Here is a 21,369-nt window from a genome sequence, read left to right on the forward strand (position 1 = left end):
TGGTTAAACCACATGTATTCTAAAGCAATATTCACCTGCTTTCATAGAGTAAGAATTCACTCCTTTGGGGACACTGCTAGTGTTCCCCTGATATCCATATGTCCCCATCGGTGGAGGTGGTGGTACACACTTGTTCTGTAAAACACATCAACACATTTTCCAAATTGTTAGTAATATTATCACAGTTGAAATACAATGGTTGTTCACTGTTTTTAATTTCATTGAATTTAAGTATGTACCTCAGCCTTGGGCTCAGTTTTGTTAACCCATCTGTGCAGAGTTGGATCCCAGACAATCTGAGGAAGAAGATGTTAGCAATGTGAAGCAAGCCACAAAAAAAATAAAACAAAATCCACTCAATTGTCTCTACATAGAATATAGTGTTAAGAACCAGTTCCTTACAGATCTGTCTTTGTCCTCAGGTAGATGAACCTCCTTCTTATTAGCTCTTCCACTCCCAAAAACCCAGCTGAGCCAGCCTCCACTGTTATTGTGAACAGCAGGGGTCTCGGGCTCAGCCACCGGCCGGCTGCCAGTCTGGCACTGAGAAGTTGGCATCGGAGTGTTCCGGCTTGGTGATGGACATCATAGCAGGATGCTCAACATATCTAAGTCGGACATCTGTAATAAGTGGGAGAAGTCAGGCCACTCTGCTCATGTCACCATACAGAACAATTACTGGCTGACAGGTAGGAACGTCTGGCTCTGATACTCTGTTTACAACCCAATCTTAACCTACACGCAGGGAGGTTACTCCAGGACTCTGCGATCGCATTGTTTTGGTTGCAAAATCAACAATTCCCTGCATATTATGCGAGGGCTTACAAATTTGACCAATCGCCAAACTATTTCTGCATAAAATAGTCACATCATCACAATATTATCGCATAGAACTGACCCATTACCACAGTACAAAAAGAGGGCTCGCAATTTCAACCAATCACCGCACATTTACTGCATAATATGGTTCAATCAAGCCACACATCAACACAGTTTTTTCCCTTGTCAGCGCATTTTTGCAACTAATTGGACAAAACAATTGCATATTGCTATGCAAAATGTCATAATTTTGCTGCAAAATATTTATCCGCAAATATCAAAAAAATCCATGCGAAATCCTGGAGAGATTCACTGGAGTATGAAAATGTATACACTCACTACTGTAAGTCGCTCTGGATAAGAGCGTCTGCTAAATGACTAAAATGTCAAAGTAAAATGGAGCTAAACCTGTTTTATGTAGAAAATGCATGAAATTATTACAGATATACACTCACATGAGCCATACATTTAACCTATCACAACTTATTATCAAGCTATCACAATGGTAATTTCTTTACTAATTAGGTAGGTTTAAGTGACCTCTTCTCTTGGAATAGAAATCCACAGGTGGAGTACACGCTCCACCATCCCATTTCCACAGTGGTGCCACCATGGGGATGATGGGAGGTGGTTGTGGATGATTGTGTCCATTCTTCACAGGGACACTGGTTGTGAGGAAGATCTCCTCCCTCTGCACAGTGATGCTAGCTGCTGAGAGAATCCCCTCCCTCTGTACAGGGACACTGGCTGTTTGGAGGATCCTCTCCCTCTGTGCAGGGATGAGGCCTGATGCTCGGAGGATCTCCTCCCTCTGCGCAGTGATGCTAGCTGCTGAGAGAATCCCCTCCCTCTGTACAGGGACACTGGCTGTTTGGAGGATCCTCTCCCTCTGTGCAGGGATGAGGCCTGATGCTCGGAGGATCTCCTCCCTCTGCACAGTGATGCTAGCTGCTGGGAGAACCCCCTCCCTCTGTGCAGGTACACTGGCTGTTTGGAAGATCCCCTCCATCTCAGCAGAGACACTTGCCTTTGGGACAATCCCCTCTCTGTGCGCAGGGACGCTGGCCATTGGGACGATTCCCTTCCTCTGCGCAGTGACACTGGCCATCAGGAGGATCAACTCCTTTTGTGCAGGGATGAGGCCTGATGCTCTGAGGATCTTCTTATTCTGCGCAGTGATAGAAGATGCTGGAAGAATCCCTTCCCTCTGTGACGGGATGAGGCCTGATGCTCGGAACATCTCCTCCCTCTGCGCAATGATGCTAGGTGCTGAGAGAACCCCCTCCCTCTGTGTCGGGATGAGGCCTGATGCTCGGAGGATCTCCTCCCTCTGTGCAATGATTATAGCTGCTGGGAGAACCCCCTCCCTCTGTGCAGGGACACTGGCTGTTTGGAGGATCCCCTCCCTCTGTGCAGGGACACTGGTTGTTTGGAGGATACCCTCCCTCTGTGCAGGGACACTGGTTGTTTGGAGGATACCCTCCCTCTGTGACGGGATGAGACCTGATGCTCGGAGGATCTCCTCCCTCTGTGCAGTGATGCTAGCTGCTGGGAGAACCCCCTCCCTCTGTGCAGGTATACTGGCTGTTTGGAGGATCCCATTCCTCTCAGCAGAGATACTAGCCTTTGGGACAATCCCCTCCCTGTGCGCAGGGACGCTGGCCATTGGGACGATTCCCTTCCTCTGCGCAGTGACACTGGCCATCAGGAGGATCAACTCCTTTTGTGCAAGGATGAGGCCTGATGCTCTGAGGATCTTCTTCTTCTGCGCAGTGATAGAAGATGCTGGAAGAATCCCCTCGCTCTGTGACGGGATGAGGCCTGATGCTCGGAAGATCTCCTCCCTCTGCGCAGTGATGCTAGGTGCTGAGAGAATCCCCTCCCTCTGTACAGGGACACTGGCTGTTTGGAGGATCCCCTCCCTCTGTGCAGGGATGAGGCCTGATGCTCGGAAGATCTCCTCCCTCTGCGCAGTGATGCTAGGTGCTGAGAGAATCCCCTCCCTCTGTACAGGGACACTGGCTGTTTGGAGGATCCCCTCCCTCTGTGCAGGGACACTGGCTGTTTGGAGGATCCCCTCCGTCTGTGCAGGGACACTGACTGTTTGGAGGATACCCTCCCTCTGTGACGGGTTGAGGCCTGATGCTCGGGGGATCTCCTCCCTCTGCACAGCAACTTCGGCTGCTGTGATGATCTGCAGGTATAATATAGAGAATATAGTCATTCCCTAAAAAATCAACCACTTGGAATCTATAACATCATTGACACATACACTGAGTGTATTAAACATTAAGAACACCTTCTCTTTCCGTGACATAGACTAATCAGGTGAAAGCTATAATCCCTTATTGATGTTAATTGTTAAATCTTCTTCTCAGTGTAGATGAAGGGGAGGAGGCAGGTTAAAGATTGATTTTTAGACAATTGAGACATGGATTGTGTATGTGTGTCATTCAGAGGGTGAATGGGCAAGACCAAAGATTTAAGTCCCTTTGAACAGAGTATGGTAGTAGGTGCCAGGCACACCGGTTTGTCTCAAGAACTGCCATGCTGTTGGGTTTTTCCCGCTCAACAGTTTTCCCTGAGTATCAACAATGGTCCACCACCAAGGGGGAGGGCAACTCAATAGGAAGGTGTTCTTAATGTTTTGTTCACTCAGTGTAGATCAATCCCTAGCATATACTTTCATTTGTATGTGTACGATACTGTAAATACAAATTATATTAATGTTATCTACAATATATTATAATACCGTAAGCCTCCCTGCTGCAGGGGCATTTCCTCCAACAATTTTGAGCTGATTTTCTTCACTTTAGCAATATTTTGTATCTTTGTTAATTTTCACATTTATTGTGTTTGGAATGGCACTGTTACTACAGGAGATGATGCTATCATAAAGTATTTGATGTAAGTATGTAGGATAATTACCCATAATGCTCACTGACTGGACATTCAAAATTACCATGGCAATTATTGACGCATTAACATGCAATCGGAAACTTGGAAGCTCAGAGTTAAAATGAATGTAAGTTATCAGTGTAAAGCTTCCTACTGGTTGATTCTGATACTTCACAAGTGGGAAACTTGAAATCATCATTCCATAACGAGTTAGCGAGTCAGAAATGTCAGAATTTCCTAGTTCCGACTTGAAGGGCCTTCTATAATGTAGGGCCGGTCAGTAACCAAATAATTTTACTGTGCCCAATCGCACACAGACTTTTATGGTCACACAAGTTGCCACCGGTGGATTCAAAATGAGTAGCCTAACAATTATTTACATGGCCCCATGTACATTTGAAACCAAATGATTTTTCTGTGAGAAATCAATAATAGTTGCACACATAGGGTAACAGTGAGCAATTGACAGTGAGCAATGAGCAAGATAAGCATAGACGGGAAGTTGACAATAGCTTATTATTAGTGTAAATAAATTGTATTTCTATGGTTGCAGTCCTCAAAGATTGAATTGATTGAATTAATCAGATCCAATGATTTACTGCCCGTAGGGTGGGGTACCGCTAGTCATCATTATTATAATCACCATCTCAATCATTATCACCATACCATCATAGACTTATTCTTCTGTATCTGAGACTCATCTGACACTACCTTAGACATGGCAGTCTGCAACTCAATACACTGCCCCTGCATGGTGTTCAGCGTCCCCTGCATGTGGTTAATCGAATGCTTAACATCGTTCAGCAGGATTTGAATCTCAAGCCTGCAAGAAATCAGGTGGTTCAACATACTGAGATGACGAGAGGCTTCAGACCATGCCCATTGGACCATCTTTAGAATTCTTTCTCACTTAACACCAATCTTATTAGGAATGTAACTTTGTGCAGAAGATGTTACTATAGTGTTATTTAGAAGAAAAAAAGTGTACTTTGTCAGGTGCCAAAAGGATGACGGGATGTCTCCCTGCTCCAGTGAGCTCTGCTGGCAGGTCTTGCTCACTGTTGGAGGAACGGGAGCCAAATTAGAGGAAACATATCTATGGTTGTTCAGCAATGAAACATTCATGGCATAATGGGGATTGTCCTTCCCTGTGAAAAGAATAACAGCTGGGGTTTACTTTCTCACTTTTAGATAATGTAATACAATCTTTAAACCCATCAGAAGTGTAGTGCTTACCTCCATTAAAATATTGGTCCATGTTATTTATGGCTGCATTGTCCCAATGTTGACCACTAGTTCCAACTTGTGATGAGAGGGTCTTGATGAAACGATCAAGTCAACATTTTGTTAGACATTTCAGAGATAGCATTAACAATTGTACATGAGAGTGCTTCCAGATATTGAGGTATCTTCCTTCTGAGATATGTAAAAACAAATATGGTGTGTGTACTCACATGAAAGGTATCCATGATTCTAGATTAAGCCAATCATGTACGTGATTACCATCCTATGGGTCAGCAATGGAATGATTGTTACACAGCTTTCAGGCAACTTTATGTCTTGGGCCTGGATGAATCATTGAAATGCAAGTAATGTTGTGAATTTGTGATTCATAATTGCCATTATAATTTTGAATATTCCATCAAAGTTATTTGTTTTGACAGTCAAAACAACTCAATTTTACAATTAATCACTTGAATTGAGTAACTTGAGTTGACGGAAGTAGCAACTTTATATTCTGACCTAAACACTGACTTGTGCAATGCCTAATGTATGCATGTTATTGGCCATTGGACTGCTCAGTCAAAACAACAAACTTTTACGATGAATCACTTGACTGGGGTAACTTAAATTCGGAACTAAAACATTAAAAGTAGGCTATAGCTTGACGCATATCCTTACCTTGGACAAGCGTATCCAAAAGGCCTATCCAGTCGTGCGTGAAGATACCTTTATGTAGATAAAAGCGCGGTACGGGTTGAGACACGCTCGGTATTGTGAATCTGTAACACTGCTATTAAAGCACGTTTTCATTTATAATTTACACTGTAGAATGACCTGCAAGCCAATCAGAATCGAGTTTTAAACAATACCGTGGTTTCCATGGAACGTCACAAACATATTAGGCCACTTGCGTCACAGATTAGTCACTGAACATGGGTTTAATAGCTATATTGGCTATATGTACAGTATATGCACATCGTATTGAATTGAGATTACATTTACTGCACCACTGTAATTATGTAGCCTAATCCTATGAGGATCATATGTAAAATGTCAGAATCATGGCACATGAAAACATAATTAAATTGACTGCAGATTATAAAATTCACTGTGACACAATATCAATGTAATTCCAATTAAATTACGTTGAACCAACGTGGAATAAACATTGAATTGATGTATGTACCCAGTGGGAAGTGATCAATTCGAAATTATTGAATACATACAGTACTACAAAGAAAGATATACAAAAATTGCTTCGAAAAGATCGAAAAACGAATTTCCCTGGGCCAACCAAACGTAAAATGTATGTACGGATTACTGTACATCGTTTTGGATGAAAGCGTCTGCTTTCAAATCTCTGACTCACACATATGTACAATCTCGCAATGTTTATTTCTGACGCTTTCACGTTTGCGGGATTTTGTGAAGTAAATGATGAGCAGGAGAGCTCCATGAAATCAGTGATATGGTAAAGATTGCGACATGAGAGGGAGTAACATTTCTAGCTGAGGAACAATTTTGGGGTTTTCTCACAAAGTTTATAGTTTTAGACTGCAGTTGCAATTTGTTGTTTTTTTCACAAAAAATGATATCTAACCATACAATGAATAATTTTGTAATTAATCAAACCTTTGACTGATATTTTTGACTATTTCCAACGAACAAGCTAGCTATCGAAAAGTGTCAGCGTGTGTAGTTAAATTAGCCTGCTAACGTCTTCATAGCTAGTAGCATGTAATCAGGACATGACCAAACTGTTGCTGAGATAATGGATGTTGAAACTTCCAAGGAGAAAAGAGGCATTGTTGAAACTCACTCATATGCTTGCGGTGTAAAAAAGGGGGGTGAATGCGATTCATACCCGAATACCCCAACCAAGGAGCAGCTTCCATTTGACAAAGAAGCTCTGAATCGTCTGTGGCCGATAATTGAGAGAGCAAGGAAGGAAGGGAAAAGGGCATACTTTGCGGGAGCTAAGGCTTTTGTTAATGGAAGGGAAATTCACGCTGACGCCTAGTTTGTTGACTGCTGGACTTGTCAAGTGAGTTGTGCAGGACTGAGTTTTATTTGCTAATTTGATAAAACTAGATATTTATTGAGGAAAGAGCATTGTTTGTGTGAGCCAAACTTTTTTAATATATATATATTTTTTTATGGCAGGGAAATTCGCACTGACACTTAATGTTAGCTTGATGGCTATTCGTTTTTACCAATCTATGGTACAATGTTATTTGCAATTGTATAAATATATATAATTTAGATCAACCACTTACGTGGTGCAAAGGTATGTTTCTATTTGCAACTAGTAAGACCTTTTCTTTTTATGAGAACCCGATTCATGTGAACGTATACAAGTTTAATATTCTTCATATAGTCACTTTGATAGTAAATGTCCATTTCTGTTTTTTCTATTAATGCCAGGGGAATCTGTCATTTTTTGAAAAGGAGATCTTTATTTTTGTATTGTAAGGGTAAGAGTGCCGACTTATTTCATTCAAGAAACTCATGCCTGTTGCACAGATACTGCGTTTTGGAAGTGTCAATGGTGATGATATGAATGACATTTGGTTTTCATTTGGTACTAATCGGTCAGCAGGTGTCCCTATTTTAAAAGGCAACTTTAAGGCTCATATATTGAGTCATGAAGCAGATAATACAGGGAGATGGATTATACTATTGGTAGATGTTAACCATGTTCAATTCATTGTTGTAAATACTTAAGCTTCCAATAACAAGTCAAGTAACTGTATTTTATTTAGAGACATTGAGAGGAAAATAAGTAAAATTATGTCTAAATTTCAATTTGTCTAAATTTCAAGTAATATGGGGTGGAGATTTTAATACAGTATTACATGATAATCTAGATAGATGGCCTCCTATGGATAGCAATTCTGTTTGTGAGATAAGGAATATATGTCTAAGGTTAGGTGTTCTAGATATTTGGAGACATAAGAACCCAGATAAGATTATGTTTACATGGAGTACCAAAGATTTATCTATACAATCCCGTATTGATTTCTGGCTGATATCTGAAGATAGTGCTGACAAGGTTGATACAGTCTCGATTGAACCATTGATTTTAACAGACCACAACGGGATCTCAATAAAGATAAATATGCATGGTTTGTCAACCAAAAAAAGTTAAAGGTTACTGGAAAATGAACAAGACTTTACTAGAGAATTAAGTATTTAAGAAGGAAGTAGCAGGAATTAATGATAAATACAGGAATTGTGCCTGTGTTATGAATATGTTTGGAAGTTACTGGGAGCTAAGGAAATTTGATTAAGGCTTTTGGCTATTTCAATGGGAAAAGAAATTGCTCGTGCCAAGAGAGAGAAAGAATATGACATCCTAAAGGGAAAAATGGATTAAACTAAAAAAAGGGAACTAACTAATCAGGAATTACTGGAGCTATCATCATTGCAAATGCAGTTAGATTGTTTCTACGAGGAAAAGGCCCGGGGAGCGTTTGTAAGAGCAAGACGATTAAAGATATTTCTTTAATTTAGAAAAAAGGGCAGGCGAAAAGACTTCCTTCCATATGTCAATTAATGATTAATAATACTCCCAATAAAAATCCAAAAGAAATCTCTCAGCATGTTTCCCAGTTTTATCAGAATCTGTATACATTAGCCCAGCCAACTTCCAATATGGATATTTTCTTAGACAATGTAGCAAAGAAGTAGCTAAGAAGATAATGATTTCAACCTTTCAGTGAAAGGTTCAGAGGTCTATTTCTTGCTTTAGAAAACACCATTAGTTTAGTTTTGTCAGTATTGAGGATAAGCTTCAATTGACACAAGGTATGTTGAACAGTATAAAAAGCCGTTTGCAAGTTCTGGAAAGCTTTTGTAAGAGACGAGGCACAACAGTAAATAACAGTATCATCAGCATAAAAATGAAGTTGCGCATTTTGGACATTTTTGTCTAAATCATTTAAATAAATAGTGAATAAGCGAGGACCAAGTACAGAGCCTTGGGGCACACCATTAAAGACAGACAATTTAACAGACATAAGCCCATCAAATTGAGTGCACTGAGTTACATCAGACAGATAGTTAGCAAACCATGCAACTGCATGCTCTGAAAGACCTACACTCGACAATCTCTGCCTTAGTATAGCATGATAAACTGTATCAAAAGCCTTAGAGAGATCAATAAAAAGTGAGACACAGTGTTGTTTTTTGTGAAGGGCTTCAGTGATATAATTTAAAACCTTCATGGCTGCTGTAATTGTGCTATACTTCTTCCTGAAGCCCGATTGGTACATTGATAAAATAGAGTTAGTAATTAAAAACTATTTTAGCTGTTCACTCACAAGGGTTTCAAGTATTTTCACCAGGGGTGACAGCTTTGAGATTGGCCTATAATTATTTAAAAGAGTTGGATCTCCCACTTTTAAAAGTGGTAGGACAAATGCTGATTTCCAGATTTTCGGAATATCATTACATTCCAGGGTTAGATTGAACCGATATGTAAGTGGTTCAGCTATGAAATCAGCTGCCAGATTTAAAAAGCAGGGATCCAAAAGATCAGGACCTGCAGGCTTTCTCTGATCTAAGGATTTCAGGGCTTTATGTACCACCTGCACTGAGAATGGCAAAAAGCTAAAAGTTTGACCAGCTCTCACTGGTTCATCCACACAGGGTTGTAAAGAGACAGAGGACACTGGTTCATCCACACAGTGTTGTACAGAGACAGAGGACACTGAATCAAACAGCCTACCAGATGATACAAAGTGCTCATTGAAACAATTCAGCATTTCAGTTGTGTCATATACAGCAAGAGAGTCCTTCAAAACACATGACGGTAATTCATTAACATTACTGTTACCAGACATAGACTTAATAGCCTTCCAAAACTTTCTAGGGTCATTCAGGTTATCAGTGGAAACAGACATAAAATATTCAGACTTGGCCTTCCTGAGAAGAAAATAACACTTGTTTCGTAATTGCCTAAAAATAAGCCAATCAGCATCAGAACATGATTTCCTTGCTTTAGCCCAGGCTAGATTACGGTCGTGAATAATACAAGACAGCTCAGAAGAAAACCATGGATTATCCCGCCCTTTAACCCTGAACCTGCGGAATGGGGCATGTGTGTTTACTATTTGGGAAAAAAACATAATTAAAGAATATCCAGGCAGTTTCCACATCAGGGATAAGCTCAATCTTGCTCCAGTCAAAATAAAACAAATCATGAAAGAAAGCCTGCTCATTAAAACACTTCAAATTTCTCTTACGAATAAAACGTGGGTTTATCTTAGGAACCTTAGTATTTCTAACAGCAACAACAGCACAATGGTCACTTAAATCATTACAAAAAACACCAACCGCAGAATATTTATGTGGAACATTTGTTAATATCAAATCAATCAGGGTAGATTTATCTGGGCATTTAAGATTTGGGCGAGTGGGTGAGTTAATCAACTGGGTAAAATTCATAGAATTACAAAACATTTTTAAATCATCAGACACCGGCTTTAACCAACACCAGTTGAGATCACCAATCAAGATCATTTCACTGTGAAGAAGTTTAGACATAAGGTGCGTCAAAGAAGAAAATGCTATTTTCTACATTGTTGAATAATAGTGAAGACATCAAAACTATGAAATAACTGAAATGGAATCATGTAGTAACCAAAAAAGTGTGAAACATATCATATATTTCAGATTCTTCAAATAGCCACCCTTTGCCTTGATGACAGCTTTGCACACTCTTGGCATTCTCTTAACCAACTTCACCTGGAATGCTTTTCCAACAGTCTTGAAGGAGTTCACACATATGCTGAGCACTTGTTGGCTGTTTTTCCTTTACTCTGCGGTCCTACTCATCTCAAAACATCTCAATTTGGTTGAGGTCGGGGGATTGAGGAGGCCAGGTTATCTAATGCAGCACTCCGTCACTCTCCTTCTTGGTAAAATAGCCCTTACACCGCCTGGAGGTGTGTTGGGTCATTGTCCTGTTGAAAAACAAATACATTCTCCTGAGTGGTGCAGTGGTCTAAGGCAAGCTGTGCAGTTAGAGATCCTGGTTGGAGTCCAGGCTCTGTCGCAGCCGGCCGCGACCGGGAGACCCATGGGGCGGCACACAATTGGCCCAGCGTCATTGGCCCAGCGTCGTCCGGGTTAGGGGAGGGTTTGGCCAGCAGGGATGTTCTTGTCCCATCGAGCTCTAGCGACTCCTGTGGCGAGCCGGGCGCAATGCACACTGACAGGGTTGCCAGGTGTATGGTGTTTCCTCCGACCCATTGGTGCGCCTGGCTTCCGGGTTAAGCAGGCATTGTGTCAAGAAGCAGTGCGGCTTGGCTGGGTTGTGTTTTGGAGGACGCACGGCTCTCGACCTTCGCCTCTCCCGAGTCCATACGGGAGTTGCAGCGATGAGACAAGACTGTAACTACCAATTGGATACCACGAAAAAGGTGTAAAAGTAACAAACAATTGTTTTTATTTTTTTATAATAATTTATTAAAACAAATGATAGTCCGACTAAGCCCAAACCAGATGGGATGACGTATAGCTGCAGAATGCTGTTGTAGCCATGCTGGTTAAGTGTGAATTCAAAATAAATCACAGACAGTGTCAACAGCAAAGCATCCCCACACCATAACACCTCCTCCTCCATGCTTTATGGTAGGAAATACACATGCAGAGATCATCTGTTCACCCACACCGCATCTCACAAAGACATGGCAGTTGGAACCAAAAATCTCAAATTTGGGCTCCAGACCAAAGGACACATTGATTGTGTTTAATGGCCCAAGAAAGTCTCTTCTTCTTATTGGTGTCCTTTAATAGTGGTTTTTTTGCAGCAATTCAACTATAAAGGCCTGATTCACACAGTCTCCTTTGAACAGTTGATGTTGAGATGTGTCAGTTACTTGAACTCTGTGAAGCATTTATTTGGGCAGCAATATCTGAGGCTGGTAACTCCAATGAACTTATCCTCTGCAGCAGAGGTAACTCTGGGTCTTCCATTGCTGGGGTAGTCCTCATGAGAGCCAGTTTCATCATAGAGCTTGATTGTTTTTGCAACTACACTTGAAATATTCCGTATTGACTGACCTTCATGTCATAAAGTAATGATGGACTGTTGTTTCTCTTTGCTTATTTGAGCTGTTCATGCCATAATATGGACTTGGTATTTTATCAAATAGGGCTATCTTCTGTATACCCCCCCCACCTTGTCAAAACACAATTGATTGTGTCAAATGCATTAAAAAGGAAAGAAATTCCACTTTTAAGAAGGCACACCTGTTAATTGAAATGCATTCCAGGTGACTTTCTCATGAAGCTGGTTGAGAGAATGCCAAGAGTGTGCAAAGCTGTCATCAAGGCAAAGGCTGGCTACTTTGAAGAATATAAAATATATTTGGATTTGTTTAACACTTTTTTGGTTACTACATGATTCCATATGTGTTATTTCATTGTTTTGATGTCTTCACTATTTTTTTTTCAATGTAGAAAATAGTAAAAATAAAGAAAAACCCTTGAATGAGTAGGTGTTCTAAAAGTTTTGACCGGTAGTGTAGAGCCTTCAGTGCTTTTTTCCCGTGGGCTGTGGCCCCCCCTTGTCTGAATTTGGTCAATATGTCCTCCAAAAGACTTTATAGCCCACTGTGGCAAAGACTATACTTTCAGGAGTTAAACAACACAATAAAAAATCACCTTGTTTGTCTCATTCTTCCAATCTAGCTAGTGACTTTATAAAACACAATATTTGGTATTTGTATTTTATATTATAACAACGATATAGGAAAGCATCTGGTGGCAAAGTAGCCAAAAACATAAAATTATTAATTCATTCAAGGTTTACAAATATGCCCAATCAATAGAACATTATGTCAGAAAACAATAGTCTAAACCCAATGTCTCTACCAAATATGGTTGAAAAGTTACCGATGATTTACTCTGAGATATTTAACCTCACAACACCAAATATGGAACACATACAACCAAGTGCGGTGCAGTCTAAACTAGTAATGGTCACAGCAAATGATCATTATTATTTCATCAACACTGTCAAGTACAAGTATATGAATGTTATAATATTGTAGAGAACAAGCTAATGATTAATTCTATGTAATTTCTAATGACATAAGGCAAAGAAAACAACGTTTGGACATGAATTTCGTAGCTCCCTCCTGAATTGACCCTTTTTCTCTCTACATTGTATAGCAAGTAAGTGAATATATAAAAAGAATATGTCATTCATCAGACGCTTTTATCCAAAGCGACATACAATAAAACCTGCTGTCGTTTATGTATGGGTGGTGACGGGAATCGAACCCACTACCCTGGCGTTGCAAGCGTCATGCTCTATCATGGTCATGGGTGCACCTCAGCCACGCTCAAGGTCCTAAACAATATCTTAACCGCCATCTATAAGAAACAATACTGTGCAGCCGTATTCATTGACCTGGCCAAGGCTTTCGACTCTGTCAATCACCACATCTTTATCGACAGACTCAACAGCCTTGGTTTCTCAAATGGTTGCCTCGCCTGGTTCATCAACTACTTCTCCGATAGAGTTCAGTGTGTAAAATCGGCTTCCTGTAGTCCGGGCCTCTGGCAGTCTCTATGGGGGTGCCACAGGGTTCAATTCTTGGTCCGACTCTCTTCTATGTATACTTCAATGATGTCGCTGTAACGATTGTCATCTGGAGAAGGAGAAGAGGACCAAGTAGCAGCGTGACAAGTATTCATTATACCTTTTAATCAATAAAAACACTTATACAAAAAACAACAAAGCGACAAACGAACAGTTCTGCAAGGTGACATACACTAAACAGAAAACAACCACCCACAAACAAAATTGGGAAAACAGGCTACCTAAGTATGGCTCTCAATCAGAGACACCGATAGACAGCTGCCTCTGATTGGGAACCATACCAGGCCAAACACATAGAAATAGAAAACCTAGACCTACAACATAGAATACCCACCCACATCACACCCTGACCAAACTAAAAATAGAAACATACAAAACAATCTACGGACAGGGCGTGACAGTACCCCCCCCCCCCCCAAAGGTGCGGACTCCGGCCGCAACACCTGAACCAATAGGGGAGGGTCTGGGTGGGCATTACACCGCGGTGGCGGCTCTGGTGCGGGACGTAGACCCCACTCCACCTTAGTCTTGGCCCCCTTATGTAGCGCCTCTGGAGACCCTTGCCGCCGACCCCGGACTGGGGACCCTTACAACGGACCCCGAATAGGAGGGAAACTCTGGCAGCGCCGGACAGGCGGGAGGCTCTGGCAGCGCCGGACAGGCGGGAGGCTCTGGCAGCGCCGGACAGGCGGGAGGCTCTGGCAGCGCCGGACAGGCGGGAGGCTCTGGCAGCGCCGGACAGGCGGGAGACTCTGGCTGCTCCGGACAGGCGGGAGGCTCTGGCTGCTCCGGACAGGCGGGAGGCTCTGGCAGCGCCGGACAGGCGGGAGACTCTGGCTGCTCCGGACAGGAGGGAGACTCTGGCTGCTCCGGAAAGGAGGGAGACTCTGGCTGCTCCGGACAGGAGGGAGACTGGCTGCTCCGGACAGGAGGGCGTCGCTGGAGGCTGAAGATATCCCTCTAGTGGTGTGGGAGCTGTGCTTTGGCAAAGTGGGTGGGGTTATATCCTGCCTGTTTGGCCCTGTTCGGGGGTATCATCGGATGGGGCCACAATGTCTCCTGACCCCTCCTGTCTCAGCCTCCAGTATTTATGCTGCAGTAGTTTATGTGTCTGGAGTACTTCTCCTGTCTTATCCGGTGTCCTGTGTGAATTTAAGTATGCTCTCTCTAATTCTCTCTTTCTTTCTCGGAGGACCTGAGCACTAGGACCATGCCTCAGGACTACCTGGCATGATGACTCCTTGCTGTCCCCAGTCCACCTGGCTTTGCTGCTGCTCCAGTTTCAACTGTTCTGCCTGCGGCTATGGAACCCTGACCTGTTCACCGGACGTGCTACCTGTCCCAGACCTGCTGTTTTCAACTCTCTAGAGACAGCAGGAGCGGTAGAGATACTCTTAATGATCGGCTATGAAAAGACAACTGACATTTACTCCTGAGGTGCTGACTTGTTGCACCCTCGACAACTACTGTGATTATTATTTTTTGACCATGCTGGTCATTTATGAACATTACAACATCTTGGCAATGTTCTGTTATAATCGTTGTGCGTTACCAGGGTAACCGGGGTAAACTACCAAGTGTGCTGCTAGACTAGCTCAACTATGCTCTAGTTAAACTACTGGCCTTTTATTGTCCATAAATATAGCAAGTAAACTTCAACACGTTCCGTGAAGACACATAAGAAATATACCTAGCTACGAATCTGTTGATTGTGTTATTGAGCATTTTGCCCAGGATATTTTCTAACACAAAAATGTCACAGTTAGAAAACGGTATCGTTAGTAGCTAGCTAGATAGGTGATGTTGTAAATTGCTTGGCTAATTTCGCTCGAATTCAGTGTTCACAGACCATCAGGATGTCGGTTCCTTTGTCTGGGGTAGAGCTGCTCAGAGTGTGTACAGTGCTCCAGGACTGTGAGGCACAGCTGTCAGTGCTGGGTCACATCATGCCCGACACCTACAGGGGTCGTCCAGAAGCTGATAAGGTATTATCTGATTATCCTCAGCTAACATTATACGCGGAGCTAATGTCAGTTGGCTTTTTCAAGCGATGAAGCGTCTTTAGCAAATGAATGGTATGCTTGCTATCTAAGCTGTAATTTTCTCCTATTCAGCCCGTATTCATATGTTTTTGTGGAAGTTTGTGTCAGCCGACATTGCACAGGTCCTTGAACAGCAGAAAGGGGCAGAGCAGAACCTGAAAGCAGCCCGTCAGTTTGAGAGAGAGTCTGGGAGACTGTCAGATGCCACCCGTGAGCTGCACAGATCCCAGAAGGAACTGAACCGCACACTAGAGGAGAACCCACTGTCCCCTGACAACCTGGCCAAGGTGCAGAGAGACAGGTGGGTTCCAGATAGCTCTTGTTCGGGGCTTTAGTGCACGTTCCGACTTGGACCAGAGCTAGGTTCCAGACAATTTAATAAAATAGAAGCCCACAACTCTGTGCTTCAAACAGAGATGTATTATGATTTATTATGCACACGAGACAACTTTTCATTGGGATCTTTTTCAGGTCAACCACTGAACTAAACACATTGCCATTGTTTACATTTGTCAAACATTTCCAAGGTGCAGAGCAGACTGTATTAACTGTGAATCCAAAAAGTACCCTGTATGCCATCTACCTCATACATAACGATCATGCTCTCTCTCTCTCTCTCTCTGTCTTCCTGGCATACAGTCAGTTTGTGGCTCACGTGATTGCTGATGTGTTGGCAGAGCTGCAAGAGAAAGGGACCTTTCACAGCTTGCTTTTCGCTGTGGGAGAAGAGAAAAGAAGGAAGGCCAACCTCCAGGACATAATAATCAGGTCAGGTTATGGTCAATATGAATATGTAGGCTAATAATTCATTGTCTGTGCAGGCAATAGTCAAATTCTTTCAAAACCCACACAAAGAGGAGGCTGCTGAGGGGAGGGTGGCTTGTAATAATATCTGGAATGTTGTAAATGGAATGGTATCAAACGCATGGATGTGTATGATACCGTTCCAGCCATTTCTATGAGCCTGTTTTATTTTGATTGAAAACAGAGCTATAATTTGTCTTTGCTTATTATAGGACTTGCATACAGTGTCTGCCTTAAAATTCAATCTAAAAAGGGATTACATTTGATGTTTTTTCCGATAGATCTACACAACCTACTCCACATTTTCAAAGTGAAAGAAAGTTATAGAACATTTTCCCCAAAAATAAATATGTAGTGAGGGCCAGCCAGCGAGAGCATAGCAAACATGTCGCAGTGGTGGGTAGTATATGGGGCTTTGGTGACAAAACGGATGGCACTGTGATAGACTACATCCAGTTTGCTGAGTAGAGTGTTGGAGGCTATTTTGTAAATGACATTGCCGAAGTCAAGGATCGGTAGGATAGTTAGTTTTACGAGGGTATGTTTGGCAGCATAAGTGAAGGAGACTTTGTTGCGAAATAGGAAGCCGATTCCAGATTTAATTTTGGATTGGAGATGCTTAATGTGAGTCTGGAAGGAGAGTTTACAGTCTAACCAGACACCTGGTATTTGCAATTGTCCACATATTCTAAGTCAGAACCGTCCAGAGTAGTGATGCTAGTCGGGCGGGAGGGTGCGGGCAGAAATCGGTTCAAGAGCATGCATTTAGTTTTACTAGCATTTAAAAGCAGTTGGAGGCCACGGAAGGAGTGTTGTATGGCATTGAAGCTCGTTTGGAGGTTTGTTAGCACAATGTCCAAAGAAGGGCCAGATGTATACAAAATGGTGTCGTCTGCGTAGAGGTGGATCAGAGAATCACCAGCAGCAAGAGCGACGTCATTGATATATACAGAGAAAAGAGTAGGCCCGAGAATTGAACCCTGTGCCACCCCCATAGAGACTGCCAGAGGTCTGGACAACAGGCCCTCCAATTTGACACACTGAACTCTATCAGAGAAATAGTTGGTGAACCAAGCGAGGCAGTCATTTGAGAAACCAAGTCTATTGAGTCTGCCGATAAGAATGCGGTGATTGACAGAGTCGACAGCCTTGGCCAGGTCAATGAAGACGGCTGCACAGTACTGTCTTTTTTCGATGGCGGTTATGATATCTTTTAGGACCTTGAGCGTGGCTGAGGTGCACCCATGACCAGCTCGGAAACCAGATTGCATAGTGGAGAAGGTATGGTGGGATTTGAAATGGTCAGTGATCTGTTTATTAACTTGGCTTTTGAAGATTTTAGAAAGGCAGGGCAGGATGGATATAGGTCTATAACAGTTTGGGTCTAGAGTGTCTCCCCCTTTGAAGAGTGGGATGACCGTGGCAGCTTTCCAATCTTTGGGGATCTCAGACGATACGAGAGGTTGAATAGGCTAGTAATAGGAGTTGCAACAATTTCGGCAGATCATTTTAGAAAGAGAGGGTGCAGATTGTCTAGCCCAGCTGATTTGTAGAGATCCATGCTGTCCCCAGTCCGCCTGGCCTTGCTGCTATTCCAGTTTCAACTGTTCTGCCTGCGGTTACGGAACCCCTACCTGTCCCAGACCTGCTGTTTTCAACTCTTAATGATCGGCTATGAAAAGCCAACTGAGATTTATTCCTGATTATTATTTGACCATGCTTGTCATTTATGAACATTTTGAAAATCTTGGCTCTCTCTAATTTTCTCCTTCTCTCTTTCTTTCTCTCGGAGGACCTGAGCCCTAGGACCATACGTCGGGACTACCGGGCGTGGTGACTCCTTGCTGTCCCCAGTCCGCCTGGCCTTGCTGCTATTCCAGTTTCAACTGTTCTGCCTGCGGTTATGGAACCGCCACCTGTCCCAGACCTGTTGTTTTTCAACTCTTAATGATCGGCTATGAAAAGCCAACTGAAAATTATTCATGATTATTATTTGACCATGCTTGTCACTTATGAACATTTTTGAACATCTTGGCATAGTTCTGTTATAATCTCCACCCGGCACAGCCAGAAGAGGACTGGCCACCCCTCATAGCCTGGTTCCTCTCTAGGTTTCTTCCTAGGTTTTGGCCTTTCTAGGGAGTTTTTCCTAGCCACCGTGCTTCTACACCTGCATTACTAGCTGTTTGGGGTTTTAGGCTGGGTTTCTGTACAGCACTTCGAGATATTAGCTGATGTACGAAGGGCTATATAAAATAAACTTGATCCAGATTTTGCAGCTCTTACAGAACATCAGCTGTCTGTATTTGGGTGGGGGAGGCGGCGAGGGGGGGGGCTTGGGCAAGTTGCTGCAGGGGGTGCTGAGATGTTGGCCGGAATAGGGGTAGCCAGGTGGAAAGCATGGCCAGCAGTAGAAAAATCCTTATTGAAACTATCGATTATCGGAGATTTAACGGTGGTGACAGTGTTTCCTATCCTCAGTGAAGTGGGCAGCTGGGAGGAGGTGCTCTTATTCTCAATGGACTTAAGTGTCCCAAAACTTTTTGGAATTAGTGCTACAGGATGCACATTTCTGGTCAAGGGCAGTCAAGTCTGGGGTGAACCAAGGGCTATATCTGTTTTTAGTTCTACATTTTTTGAATGGGGCATGCATATTTAAGATGGTGAGTAAAGCACTTTTGAAGAGCAACCAGGCATCCTCTACTGACAGGATGAGGTCAATATCCTTCCAGGATACGCGGGCCAGGTTGATTAGAAAGGCCTGCTCGCTGAAGTGTTTTAGGGAGCGTTTGACAGTGATGAGGGGTGGTCGTTTGACCGTGAACCCATTACGCACGCAGGCAATGAGGCAGTGATCACTGAGATCCTGGTTGAAGACAGCAGAGGTATTTAGAGGGTAAGTTGGTCAGGATGATATCTAAGAGGTTGGTTACGGATTTAGTGTTGTATCTGGTAGGTTCCTTGATAATTTGTGTGAGATTGAGATTGAGCATCTAGCTTAGATTGTAGGACGGCCGGGGTGTTAAGCATGTCCCAGTTTAGGTCACCTAACAGTACGAACTCTGAAGATAGATGGGGGCGATGAATTCACATATGGTGTCCAAGGCACAGCTGGGGGCTGAAGGGGTCTATAACAAGCGGTAACGGTGAGAGACTTGTTTCTGGAAAGGTGGATTTTCAAAAGTATAAGCTCGAATTGTTTAGGCACAGACCTGGATAGTATGACAGAACTCTGCAGGCTCTCTCTGCAGTAGATTGCAACTCCGCCACCTTTGGCACTTCTACCTTGTCGGAAAATGTTATAGTTAGGGATGGAAATTTCAGGATTTTTGGTGGCCTTCCTAAAACTAGGATTATGACACAGCTAGGGCATCCGGGTTGGCGGAGTGTGCTAAAGCAGTGAATAAAACAAACTTAGGGAGGATGTTTCTAATGTTAACATGCATGAAACCAAGGTTTTTTACGGTTACAGAAGTCAACAAATGAGAGCGCATGGGGAATGTGAGTGATGTTGGGGGCTGCAGGGCCTGGGTTAACTCTACATCACAGAGGAACAGAGGAGGAGTAGGATAAGTGTACGCCTAAAGGCTAAAAGAACTGGTCGTCTAGTGTGTTTGGAACAGAGAGTAAAAGGAGCAGATTTCTGGCCGCTGAAGAATAGATTCAAGGCATAATGTACAGACAAGGGTATGGTAGGATGTAAGTACAGTGGAGGTACGCCTAGGCATTGAGTGACGATCAGAGAGGTTTTGTTCTTAGAGGCACCATTTAAGCCAGGTGAGGTCACCGCATGTGTGAGGGGTGGAACAAAAGGGCTAGCTAAGGCATATTGAGCAGAGCTGGAGGCTCTACAGTGAAATAAGACAATAATCACTAACCAACATAATGACATTAGGGAGAGGCATGTGTAGCCGAGTGATCATAGGGTCCATTGAGTAACTTGGCGAGCTGAAGACACGGCAATTCAGGCAGCTAGCAGGCCGGGGCTAGCAGGCTAGCAGATGGGCCTCAGGGGGACGTCGCAACGGAAGAGCCTGTAGAAACCCCCGGACGGTTACGTCGGCAGACCAGTTGTAATGGATCAGCGTGGATCGGTGTCGGCAGTAAAGGGGTCCAGGCCAATTTGCAAAAGAGGTATTGTAGCCCAGGAATTGACTGATGGATCTCGGCGGCTAGCCAGGAGTGGGCCTAGCTTTTTGCCCCACCCCCCCCCGCCGACGCTAGCTCTCCAGGCTAACTGGTGCTTGCTTCGGGAACAGAAACGTTAGCCATTTGTAGCCACTCGGATAGCAGCTAGCTAGCTGCGATGATCCGGTGTAAAGTTCAGGAGCTTGCGGTATAGGCACCGAGATGTGGTGGTGAAAAAATCAGTCCGATATGCTCTGGGTTTGATATCGCGCTGTGGCATACTGGCAGTATTTTGATCGGGCTGAGGCCGACGTAAATCTTAAATACTTGGTGAAGCACCTTTGGCAGACATTACAGGCTTGTGAATTCCTCACCAACCTTTGCACAACTCTTATGGCAAAATAAATCCATTTTTTGTCAAAATTGAGAAGTTCCATTACATTTGGTTGGGGATCATTGACAGAAAGCGTATTTAAACCTCGTCCTCTGATTTTTTTTAAGCAGATTTAGTCAGGACTGAGACAACCACTCAGGAACAGTCACACCTCTTGGAAAGCCCCTTCTGGTGTCTTTTGCATAAAAATGTTGTAGTTGTTCACAGAAGACTGAGGTGGGTTTTCTCTGGTCTGATGAAGGATGCCAGAAAGAGGGGGAGGAAGACGGGGGGGGGGGGGACAGTGGGAGAAGAGGGAAGAGGGTACAGATCTGCCGACTGTAGTTCATTGTGTGCTTGCCGTGTCGCGTCTTAGCGGTCATGTGGTTAGGTTATTGTATGCTTCTCACATGTGTTTAGGGTAACGGGATTCTACGCTTATACGGTTAGGGCTTTTCCGTGTCCTC

At 43.2% G+C, this 21,369-nt stretch overlaps 2 protein-coding genes and 1 long non-coding RNA gene across 4 annotated transcripts in view; 2 read left to right on the forward strand and 1 right to left on the reverse strand.

The window, feature by feature from the left end:
• LOC120034983 (transmembrane protein 131-like) overlaps positions 1 to 21,369 on the forward strand; it is a 244,245-nt gene that overhangs the window by 193,476 nt on the left and 29,400 nt on the right. The window lies entirely within an intron of this gene.
• Positions 79 to 1,503, reverse strand: LOC120034989. Of its 2 annotated transcripts, none has more exons than XR_005474097.1 (3): positions 1,360 to 1,503; positions 240 to 296; positions 79 to 135 (listed from the first exon to the last, which is right to left on the reverse strand). It is a non-coding gene; the product is annotated as an uncharacterized LOC120034989 (long non-coding RNA). The 2 variants fall into 2 exon arrangements; XR_005474098.1 differs by lacking the exon at positions 1,360 to 1,503 and adding an exon at positions 403 to 453.
• Positions 558 to 16,715, forward strand: LOC120034986 (dynein regulatory complex protein 9-like). Its single transcript, XM_038981714.1, has 4 exons — positions 558 to 689; positions 15,394 to 15,540; positions 15,696 to 15,898; positions 16,237 to 16,715. Exons 2-4 carry the CDS (start codon positions 15,412 to 15,414, stop codon positions 16,397 to 16,399), a joined length of 495 nt encoding a protein of 164 aa, XP_038837642.1. The 5' UTR covers positions 558 to 689; positions 15,394 to 15,411; the 3' UTR covers positions 16,400 to 16,715.

This window comes from Salvelinus namaycush, chromosome 42 (assembly GCF_016432855.1).
Source record: "Salvelinus namaycush isolate Seneca chromosome 42, SaNama_1.0, whole genome shotgun sequence".
Classification (NCBI taxonomy): Eukaryota; Metazoa; Chordata; class Actinopteri; order Salmoniformes; family Salmonidae; genus Salvelinus; species Salvelinus namaycush.